The sequence below is a fragment of the Diabrotica virgifera genome, chromosome 8 (assembly GCF_917563875.1).
Source record: "Diabrotica virgifera virgifera chromosome 8, PGI_DIABVI_V3a".
NCBI lineage: Eukaryota > Metazoa > Arthropoda > Insecta > Coleoptera > Chrysomelidae > Diabrotica > Diabrotica virgifera.
In genome coordinates this window covers 3802488-3814806 of record NC_065450.1, presented here as the reverse complement: position 1 = coordinate 3814806, position 12319 = coordinate 3802488, and the positions used below count along the sequence as shown (strand labels likewise).

At 31.6% G+C, this 12319-nt stretch overlaps 1 protein-coding gene across 1 annotated transcript in view; it reads right to left on the bottom strand.

The window, feature by feature from the left end:
* Positions 1 to 12319, bottom strand: part of LOC126890436 (ras-related protein Rab-1A) — an 83567-nt gene that overhangs the window by 28121 nt on the left and 43127 nt on the right. The window contains exons 3-4 of the mRNA XM_050659368.1: positions 9251 to 9298; positions 2527 to 2574 (exon numbers count right to left, since the gene is read on the bottom strand). Coding sequence (XP_050515325.1) covers positions 2527 to 2574; positions 9251 to 9298 — 96 coding nt within the window. The remainder of the gene's footprint in view (positions 1 to 2526; positions 2575 to 9250; positions 9299 to 12319) is intronic.

Genomic DNA, 12319 nt, shown 5'->3' with positions numbered 1-12319 from the left:
TTTTTTGTGCCGGTTAGTGTATTTTATATTCTATTTACATAGAAAGTATTGAAGAATCAAAAAATTGCGTTCAAATAAAAATTCCCCAGTGATGCAGAATTTGGGAAGGATCACCCATTCGCCATTCACTATCGCCTGTCGTACGCCTCGGGTAGTAGCTAGAAACGTTTATTTATCATAATTTAGTAGGGTATATAATGTAGTAGCCACACTTTCTGCCAAGTGTGACAAGGATACGTCAAATAATGCTGAAGTACATACTGGGTAAAAATAGTTTATGATTTTTAAAATAAAACAAACACCCTCTCAGTATGGAGTCATATTTTATTTAAGTGATTTGGGTTCAATCTTAATATTTTGAGGTCTCGAATCTACAACCCAGAGATTGGACATTCTTAATGAAACACCCGCATATAGATTTACCTTCACGTACATTTTTAGGCAATTTAAGAGTGTCAGATAAAAGTACTATCAGTTTACAAATGGCAAAAAATGCGATTTTCGAAAAACTAGTTGTTTTTAAACAGTTGTATCTTCGCATATACTGATTAGATGGATGTTAATTTACAAATGGTCGTTTAATGGGTTATTTAAAAACCCTTCCATTTGCCGGTTTCTACATGTGTTTTCATCGTTTAGTTAAAATTGGACAAATTGTTGAAAATCATATAATTTTGTAAATTTTCTTTTCGTTCTTCTTAACTTACAAAATAAACTGTACCCATAGACCAGGGCGCATCTGTAAAAATATTAGCACATTTGGACGTTGAGGGGTGACTCAATTTTTTTTGCAGAAATTGCTTGAAAATAACTTAAATAATAATATTTGAGTTATCCTCCCTCTCAAAAAGGTCCGGAACATTGTTTAAATAATCAAAATGTCAAAAAATGAAGGAAAAATTCAATTTTTTTCTTCGTTTTTTGATTATAACTTTAAAACTATTCATTTTAGACAAAAGTTGTGCTGACTTAAAAGTTGCGAAATTAAATTTCCTATAATATAGAATTATCTAAAAATTTACAAAATAGTCACCCTTGTTGCAAAATAGCAATAATTGCGAAAAAACCATACAAAAACAAGTATTCGAATTTTACGTATTTCAACCATTTATGCTACACCTAGGATCTTTATATTTTACCCAGAAAAACTTTATGATACAGTAAAACAATACTGTAAATTTCGTTAAGATCGGTTTAATAGATTTTGCACAATAAATTTTGCAATCCAGCTTTCGCAAAAAAAATTCATTTTTTCAAAATGTTACAGGACTGAAAATAAAGCAGATAGTAAGTTAAACATTTTTTTGCTTATAGAAGTGTACTGTACCTTTCATTTGCAATTCGCAAAACTAAAATCGATTAACTACCACGGCGTCAGGAATTTTTTTAAATAAACATTAATTATTGGTGCTACGCGCAGGACAGCGGATAGTTTGCTCTGATTTCGCATTCCAATGACCTTTGATAATGATTGATATATTCTAATTTTTATTACATTTCGATATAAATAAATTTGTTTATTGCAAAATATAAACACATACTTCCTTTGAAATAACACTTTTTTAGCAAAAACTTTCTTTGTTCATATATTTTAACTTAGAGAATAAAAGTTTATTATTTTTAAACATATGCAATTGTTTAAAAGTTTAAACTATATTTCACAAACAATAATAAAATTAGTTTGATTTTTGTGGAATTAAAATATTAAAATACAACAAAATATAGAGTAAGAAAATAATATATTAGATAAAGATTGGAATACATTTTGGTGGAAATCAACTTGTGTGAATCGAACACCGCTGTCCTGCGCGTAGCACCAAAAATTAATGTTTATTTAAAAAAAAATCCTGACGCCTTGGTAGTTAACAAATTTTCAGTACTGCAACATTTTGAAAAAATTAATTTTTTTTTGCGAAAGCTGGATTGCAAAATTTATTTTGCAAAATCTGTTAAACCGATCTTAACTAAATTTACAGTAGTATTTTATCACATCACAAAGTTTTTCTGTTTTTATGTTTTTTTGCAATTATTGCTATTTTGCAACAAGGGTAACAATTTTAAAATTTTTTAACTAATCTTATATTGTAGAAAATTTAATTACGCAACTTTTATGTCGGTGCAACTTTTCTCGGAAATGAATACTTTTAAAGTTATAATCAAAAAACGAAGAAAAAAATCGAATTTTTCCTTCATTTTTTGACATTTTGATTATTTAAACAATGTTCCGGACCTTTTTGAGTGGGAGGATAACTCAATTATTATTATATGAGCCAATTTCAAGCAATATCTGCAAAAAAATTGGAGTCACCTCTCAACGTCCATCTCAAAACAGATCCGCCCTGGACTACCATCTTTTTCGGTTTTGAAGATTATTTTATCAAAACGTTGACATTATAGCAACTCTTTTGCCATTTGACTCTTTCGATGGGCTTATCTTAGGTCCAGGGTCACCTACAGGAGACTATTTTTTTAAGATACAATAATGTACTAAAATTTGGTAAAAATAATACAAGTTTGGATACTTACAATTTGCAATTTAATTGTCTTTCCATCTAAATCGATTGTCCTGATTTTCTAAAATAAAACGTTCAAAAAATTAACCATAAATAAGGATCCATTGCAAATGTACATACACACATTAGTCCGTTCTTTAACGGTAAAATATTGCAAAACCTCTAAATTTTAAAGAACCGCTTGGATTGACATGAAATTTGGCATACACATAGCTAATAAGTCAAAGAAAAAAAGTGATATTGTGCCGATATGTGCTTTTGCCCTGGGGGTGGTTTTCACCCCCTATTGGGGGTGAAAAAATATTCGTCCAAATAAAGTCAGGAAATGGATAAACTGGCTAATTTTAAGTAACTTTTGTTCTATAGAGTTTTTTCACTAAGTCAATACTTTTCGAGTTATTTGGCAGTGAATATGTTCATTTTTTAACAAAATAACCACGCTTTTAGACGGTTTTTCGCAAATAACGCAAATAGTAAGTATTTTGTCGAAAAAACATTCTTAGCAAAAATATAGCCTGTAAAAAATTTAAAAAAATGGTGTATATACCATGTCTCTACACCTACTAGAAGCAGAGTTATAGCTAATGAAAAATAGGTTCATATTCGTTAAATTCCAAATGGAATACTTTAACGTGAAATAACCAAAAATGAAGCACATTTCGGGCAAAACTCATTACAACTTATTTAAAGTGTTTAAAAAAAGCATCATTTTTGTTTTATAAACAAAATTTCTAGCATCAAAATTAAACAAGTTACGCTCAAAATAAAGTTAGTCCCTTTTGGTTTTGGTAAAAAAATCGAGAAAATCACTCCCTAATTAGTATCTTAACTGAACTTATTCGTTACGACTTCACAAGTTTCTTGACTCGTGTATATATTGTTTAGATGATCTGTAAGTTTCATCGGTTCAAAGTCCTTATTGAAAGGGCTGTAGTTAAAAGGGGTTGAACGAGTCACTGATCACGAATGTATGCAAATTTAGAAACACCAAATCTTAATAAATTTGTGTCTAACAGAAAAACAAAAAAATACATGATATTCAAAAAAACAAATCTGACTTTTTTTGTTTTTCGAGATTTTTGGTATCTCTAACAATTTTTAAGTTATTATGAAAAAAAGCATATTTTTCAAAATTTAAATTTTTAAAAATTTTACTTTGAAACCAAATTTTTTCAAAAATAAGCACTTTGAATCGATGAAACTTACAGATCATATTATAAACACAACATAAGTAAAATAATTTGTGGAGCGGTAACAATTAATTTCATTTAAGTTGCTAATTAGGGGGTGGTCTTTCCGATTTTTTTTTGCAAAAACAAAAGGGACCGACTTTATTTTGAGCGTAACTTGCTTAAATTTAATGCTAGAAAGTTTTTGTAAAAACAGAATAAAGCTTTTTTTAAACACTTTAAAAAAGTTATAATGGGTTTTCCCCAAGAAGTGCTTAATTTTTTGGATATTTCACGTCGAAATTAATATTCTATTTGAAATTTGGTGAATATGAATATATTTTTCATTAGCTGTAACTCTGGTTCTACGAGATCCAGAGACCTAACGCGTACACCATTTTTTTTACTTTTTTATAGGCTATATTTTTGCGAAGAACGTTTTTTTCGACAAAATACTTACTTTTTGAGTTATTTGCGAAAAACCGTCTAAACATGTGGTTATTTTGTTGAAAAATGAACATATTCACTTGCAAATAACTCGAAAAGTGTTGACTTGGCGAAAAAGCTCTATAGAACAAAAGTTACTTAAAATTAGTCAGTTTACCCATTTCCAGACTTATTTTGGACATAAATTTTTTCACCCCCAAAAGGGGGTGAAAGTCACCTCCAGGGCAAAAGCACACATCGGCACAATATCACTTTTTTTCTTTGACATGTAAGCTATACGTATGCCAAATTTCATGTCAATCCAAGCGGTTCTTTAAAATTCAGAGCAAAAACCGTAAAAGAATGGACCACATTGAAAAAGTCTAGTGATATTTTTATAATTAATAACAACAAATTCATGTAGTCGTTTGATTTCAATTGTAGAGGAAAAAACTATGATTTGTATACTGCAGTAAATATTGTCGTAGTTTTGATTTTGTTGTGCTATAAAGTTCTGGTTTACTCGTAGTTAGTGTATTGAAAATATTATTTTTCATCATGGAGACAGCACCTGAATTGATTAGTGACTTGCAGCAGGCACGCCAGGTAACCATAGACCGTGATACTGTAAGAAATCGCCTCCATGAAGACAATCTCCACAGTCTGAGGCCATTGAGATGTCCACCTAACTCCAGAGGCAAACACGCTGCAAGATTAGAGTGGTGTCAGGAATATCAAAACTGTGATGCAAATGATTGGGCTAGTTTTATTTTAATTTTTTATTAAACGCTTTTCTTTAGTTCAATAGTTTGCGTCAAATCTTTAGAAGTTAATTTGACTGCCTTTTCTTCAATGCAAATGAATAAAAATTTGCAGACATGCATTCGCGGGAACAATATACGAATAGTCAATAAAAAACTATTTTAATGGAAATGCTTAAATTCTCTTGTTTTTTACCATGTAGAAACTTGAAACTTTTACGGATTGTAGCTAATGATAGGAACTGTACATAATTTCACGTTTTACGTTAATTGTTTACGTAATGCTTCATAAATAAACAATAAAGTTTCAAATTTTGAACGCTCATATATTTGTTTATATCAAAATCGGCGCTTATTCGCGTCAAATTTCAATACGATACAAAACAAAACTTCAACCAAAACTCGAATTAAAAAAATTCGTGTTTTTATCGTAGTCTTAGAAAAACCACCGGTAGATACGTTTTGTGCTACAATTAACATTTGAGTTCGTTTTGTCGTATTAATTCATTAAACGCTTTTCTTTAATCGTTTGGGTCACATCTTTGGACGTTAATTTGACTGCCTTTTCTTCAATCCAAATGACTAAAAATTTGCACGACATGTGCATTCGTGGGAACAATACACGAATAGTCAATAATTTTTTTTATGTTTGTTAATTGTTTAAATAAAACAACGATTTTAACGGAAAATGCTTAAATTCTCTTGTTTTTTAGAATGAAGAAACTTGAAACTTTTACAGATTGTAGCTAATTATATGAACTATACATAATTTCACTTTTTTAATTGTTTACGTTATGCTTCATAAATAAACAATAAAGCTATAAATTTTTTGCCGATTCCTACTACTTTTCATGTTTGTACATCATATGTTTTATACATATTTTAATACACATGACGATATATTTTAATGTTTGAAAAATCTAAGACTAAAAAGTAAAAAACAAAAAAAATATGAAAAAAAATTTTAAGAAACGCTTTTCCTTAGTTACGAGTGACTACAATTAAAAATATTATAAAAAAATCAACTAAAAAGCAACACAATAAAAAAAATTGAAAAAATTCTAACACATTCATTAAAGAAACGCGTGGTGCGTTAACCGTTTATTCGATGAAGACGCGCCACGCTTTTCTTTGACGAATGTGTTAGATTTTTTCAATATTTTTTATTTTTTGCTTTTTAGTTGTTTTTTTTTTATATTTATAATTTTAGTCACAGGTAACTAAAGAAAAGCGTTTCTTAAATTTTTTTTTTAATATTTTTTATTATTATTTTATTTTATTATAATAAATATACATTTAATTACATTTAAAGACATTCTCGTTTTTTTTTCGAGATTAAAAAAAACTTTCTAATAATATTAAATAATATTAATCAGTACAAGATTATAATTTATCCAAAAAAACTAAAGGAGAAATTAAGTCTCTTTCTAAACATATCCCTAGACTTTTCTGATGTGTATATGCCAAAAAGTCCTAATTTAAAATTAAAAATCGACCTGTCTGAGGATTTCCCTTCAAATTTGCCCATTCTCGAGATAATGAATTCATGCAAACTCAAACGTCCTCACTGTTATGTATTGAAGGATGAACTGAGAAATGGACAAGATAAAAATAAAAGTCATATGAGATTATTATTCTGGAGACTATATCAAACCAAGTCGTTTTTTTATTATTAAATTATAATAATTATTTGGCATATACAGGGTGAGATTTGGAGCGACATTTGTCCATAATTCCATTCATCATCATCATTATCATCTAACGTCTTCTGTCCACTGCTGGACATAGGACTTTCCCCATTTTTCGCCACTCTCTACAAACGGTTCTTTGCGTCTTGTTGCCATTTCTTGGACATAATTCCATTCATCATTATTCTCTTTGCCTTATCCCTATGCGGGGTCGGCTTCCCTAATTGCATTTCTCCACACAATTCTATCTTGGGTCATATCAATGTTAATCCCTTTTACCAACATGTCCTGCCTTATCGCCTCCACCCAGGTCTTCTTTGGTCTTCCTCTCCTACTCCTTCCAGGAATCTGCACTTCAGCTATTCTTCGTATTGGGTGATTAACGTCTCGGCGTTGAACATGACCAAACCATCTTAACCTATGCTCTCTCATTTTGGCATCAGTTGGTGCCACACCTAGACTTCCCCTAATATACTCATTTCTAATTTTATCCTTCTTTGTCACTCCACTCATCCATCTAAGCATTCTCATTTCCGCCACATGCATTCGTTGTTCCTCTTTCTTTTTCACTGCCCAACATTCAGTTCCATGCATCATAGCCGGTCTTATGGCTGTTTTATAGAATTTTCCCTTCAGCTTCATTGGAATTTTTCTGTCACACAACACACCACTCGCTTCTTTCCACTTCATCCATCCAGCCCTAATTCTACTGCATGCATCTCCATCTATTTCTCCATTACTCTGTAATACCGATCCTAGGTACTTAAAACTATTGCTTTTCACAATCATTTCACCATCCAAAGATACCATTTTATTTGTAGTAGCTCCATCTTTAAATGAACATTCCAAATACTCTGTTTTTGTCCTGCTAAGTTTTAAACCTTTTTTCTCCAGAACTTGTCTCCATTGTTCCAGTTTTTGTTCTAAGTCTCTTTCACTATTTCCTACTAACACGACATCATCAGCATACATTAAGCACCATGGAATGTTACCCTGTAGTTTCGCTGTTATCTGGTCCAAAACTAATGACAATAAATACGGACTAAGCACAGAGCCTTGGTGCAATCCTACTTTCACATGAAATTTATCAGTCTCTCCCACACCTGTCCTAACACTAGTCGTTACTCCCTCATACATATCCCTCACAATCTTTACATATTCACCAGGGACTCCTTTCTTATTGAGTGCCCACCACAGAATCTCTCGAGGAACTCTATCATATGCTTTCTCAAGATCAATGAATACCATATGAGCGTTTATTTCTTTACTCCTGTATTTTTACATCAACTGCCTTATAATGAAAATTGCATCTGTTGTTGATCTACCCTGCATAAAGCCAAATTGATTCTCGGATATTTCAGTCTCTTCACGTATCCGTCTGTCAATTACTCTTTCCCATATTTTCATGGTGTGGTTAAGCAGTTTTATAGCCCTATAGTTTGTACATTGTTGTATATCGCCCTTGTTTTTGTAAACAGGTACCAGTATACTGCTTCTCCATTCGTCTGGCATTTGTCCGACTTCCATAATTCTATTAAATAGACCTGCTAGCCACCTTGTTCCTGTCTCTCCCAATGCTCTTCATACTTCCTCGTTGGTTATTTTGGTGACCATTGCTGCTACTGTCCCCGTTGACTCTACAGGATGTCTGTCAAATTCTTCATTTAATAAGCTGTCAAAGTACTTTCTCCATCTCTTTTTGACATCCTTTTCGTGAACTAGTATTTTATTATTTTCATCTCGGATACATCTAATCTGATTAAAATCTTTGGCTTTCTTTGCTCTCTGTTTGGCTATTTTATATATCTTCGTTTCGCCTTCCCTGGTATCAAGTTGATCGTATAGGTTTGAATACGCTTCTGCTTTAGCTTTTGCTACTGCTACTTTCGCTTCCTTTTTGGCGACCATATAGTTTTGAAGATCTATGTCCGATCTGGTTTCTTGCCACTTTTTATATAATTTTCTCTTCTCTTTTATTTTTCCTTCATTTGACCACCACCAAGTCTCTTTATCCTCAAACTTCTTTCCTGACGTTTTCCCAAGTATTTCAATAGCCGTCTCTCTAATAATATTGGCCATTTTTCTCCAAATTGTGTTAGGGCTTCCTTTCATGTTCCAACATATTTTTTCTACTATTCTTCTCCTGAATAGACCTTCTTTCTCATCTTTCAGCAGCCACCACTTGATTTTTTGTGGTCCTCTCCGATATTTTTGTTTAGTTTCGCTTTTTACTTCGATGTCCAGAACAAGCAGCTTATGTTGTTTTCTTACTGTCTCACTAACTATTACCTTGCAGTCCTTACATTCACGTATGTCTTCTTTCCTTATCATGAAGTAGTCTATTTGGGATTGATGTTGTCCACTTTTGTAGGTAATAAGTTGAGTTTCTCTCTTTTTAAATTCCATTATGAAATAGAATATCCAAAAAGATTATTAAGAATAAAGTGTAGGCCATGATATTATCCGGGCTTGGAAAATGCCGAATTCACATGATGTCGCCCGTCCACATAGAACTCAAACAGTTAAAGACTATCTTGAGACAGAAGGTATGCGCGTTAGAGTGGCCTGCGATATCTCCAGACATGGGCCCATTTGAATATGCATGGGACGTGCTCAAATGGAGTAGTGTAGGCGTGTACAAAAAAAATATATTTTTGTAAAATAAAATATTATTAAAGATTTGATATACTTACAAAATCTACGCCAATGGTACTAATATAGCTTTCTGTGTAGGTATCATCCTAAAAAAATTAGAAGGGTTTAGTGTACAAAAAATACAATAATAAATATACTTTAATGCCTCGTAGGCAAATTATCTCTTAACCCTTTCGCCACTGAATTTATTTTTACATGTAAGAGACTGAAACTATTCAGTTTTATAATCAAAATGATTAATTTAGACACATTATATCACACCCTCAGTGCAAGACTGCAGTATGTAACTCAAAATTTTATGAAAATGAAGTAATCATGGAATTCGATTGTAAACATGCATATCTATCCCGTGTAAAACTTTAGTAACTTTCAAATGCTTAATGGGCTAAATATTACAACAACAACAGTTTAACTATTTTGCGTTTTTGAACATACGTTCCGTGCAAAATTGTTGTAACTCTAATGTAACAGAGTTACAACAGTTTTGCACGGAACATTGCAACGGATTCGATAACAAACAATGAAAGACGTAAGATATTTCTTATTTTAATATCTATATCTCTGTGGTGTTTACTTTTAATATACAGCGCGTCTACGTAATCCATTAACGGCTGAGACAATAAACAAAGATTTATGAGACCAATCTATTCATGTAAATTTTATGTCCTTTGTGTGATATTATATTTATTTTCCATAAGATGTGTGCGATGTCGTTTGACCATTTATTTGTTAGATTGGATTAAAACCACATAAATTAAGACTAATTATTTACGACCAAAAAGTATTTTTTCTCATGAAAGAAAAACAGTTATCTTAAAACTTGTGTATTGACAATACTGAGAGGTCAAAAATATCTATTCTCAGAAAACTTGACAAAGAATAGCCAAAAATTCAAATCTCCAAAAAGAAAGATTTGGTATACTTATGCCATTCGGGTATGATACCAGAAGCTCACCATAGTTTTTATAAAAATATTTTGGCACAAGATGATGTACGAGAAGAGGACAACAACTACGGTAAAACCTGTCAGCAACGGCCACTAAAAGTGAAAGAACTTTTTTTTTTTTTTATATTTATTTATTTATTATTTATACATATGACCTGGCCTCTAGTGACTAATCTAGGTCGTTTTTTCCTGATGGGATTACAGATATTTTTTTTTATATTTTTACATTTTTTACTCAACTATTGGAAAAGTTGGTTTTTTTGAAAGAACTTTTTTTTTTTTGAAAAGTGAAAGAACTATTGGCCGATATAGAAAGGTGGCCGGTATTGCCAGTTTTTGTGGTCTAGATGTACATAATTGGTTTGGGGAATTTTTTAAACTGGCCGTTAGTACAGGTGGCCGATGTTGGCAGGTGGCCGGTAACACAGGTTTTACTGTAAAAGTAAATGTCTCTACACTTTTTACAATTTTTTCCGTGCAAAACTGTTGTAACTTTGAAATTCTAATACTAAATGTGTAGTGATTAACAATTTTTTCCGTGCAAAAGTGTTGTAACTTTGAAATTCCTAATTTTTTTGCATTAATATTATTTTATTTTAATTTCTATTTTTCGTTAATGTAATATAGGCTGAAAAGCATGCAAAATCATGATAAAATGTTAATTTTTCTTAAAACTTGTGTCTTATTTCACCGATATTAGTACGAAAATAAACAAAATCGTCTTTATCTCGAAACTTACTTATTTTGACTTACTGCATGCAGTCTTACACTGAGGGTGCGATATATATAATTAATCGTAAAATTCTCATTTGTCCATTATAAGTAGGTGGAACTTTTGGTCCCAACAGTAGTTTTGACTGGGATTTTAAGGTCCCATCAGTAATAAAAATGCCATGCACGTGTCAAAATACATCGATGTTAGGTTAGGAAATTCAATCATGTTATGACACCAGTGTTGCCGATTGTCGACGGTAGACTATCAATTACTGTTCATTTGCACGTAAAAGCGGTTATATTTATAGCCATCAGTAAACCTGAACTAGCGGTTAAAGGGTTAAATGCCTTTTTACACCTTTTTACAGACTTTCCCAGATATTTGAGTTAAAAAATAGCGGTCATTTGATCAAAAACTTGATCAAATTGACCTGACATGTAGCACCAATACATTATACGACAAAATAATATTTGCGATTAAGGAAACACCCAGTAAAGAATTAAGTATGGAGCAGATATCAAATACTAGGAAAAATAATAACATAATCTGGAGCGAAGAACTTGAACAACAGAAACAAATAAAAACAACAGAAGTATCATAAATGGTTGAAATCGCAAAACACATATGATAAAACCCAACACCGCGAAGAATTAACCAAATATAAAAAAATGTTATCAAAAAATCAGAATGATACCTGAGAACAAAGCAGTAATTAAGTGGAATGACACCTAGATGGAAGCAGATCCTCAGAAACTCACAGGTTCATTGGAAATCTAAGAAATGATAACAGAAATAATACAAACCTTCAAATTATTGATTCAAAGAAATGGAAAACTCACTACAAAGAACATCTTCAAGAAAATAGGCAGAAATACATAAATACATCACCAAAGCATTACAATTTAAATGGGCAAGAGGTAGAATTAAATGACGAATTCGTTAAGAGAATGATAAAATCACTAACAAATAAAAAAGCATGTGGTCCAGAAGGAATCCCAGCGGAACTTATAAAAATGGAACTGCAAAATTGATTATATTAATATCCTTAATTTTCAACGATTACACAAATGGAGAAAACATACCAGAAAATTGGAAAACAGGATGGATAACCCCAAGACACAAAAAGGGTATGGAGGACTGCAAGAACTATTGCTCTATTATTGTAACCAGCACATTTAGCAGATTATATGGAAAATCTTTAAAAGCTCTAATAGAAAATGAATATGCACCTTAAGAAATCGAACAAGCAGGATTCCCAGCAGGAAGATCCTGCATCGACCATATCTTCACGCTCAACCAACTCAACGAAAAAAAAGTAGGCAGAGACAGAGAAATACATCTACTATTTGTCGATCTAACTAAGGCATATCATACAGTACCACTGTGTAAATTATTGTAAGTCCTGGAAAAATCCTCTATTAATATAACTTTATTAAAAGTAGTGCA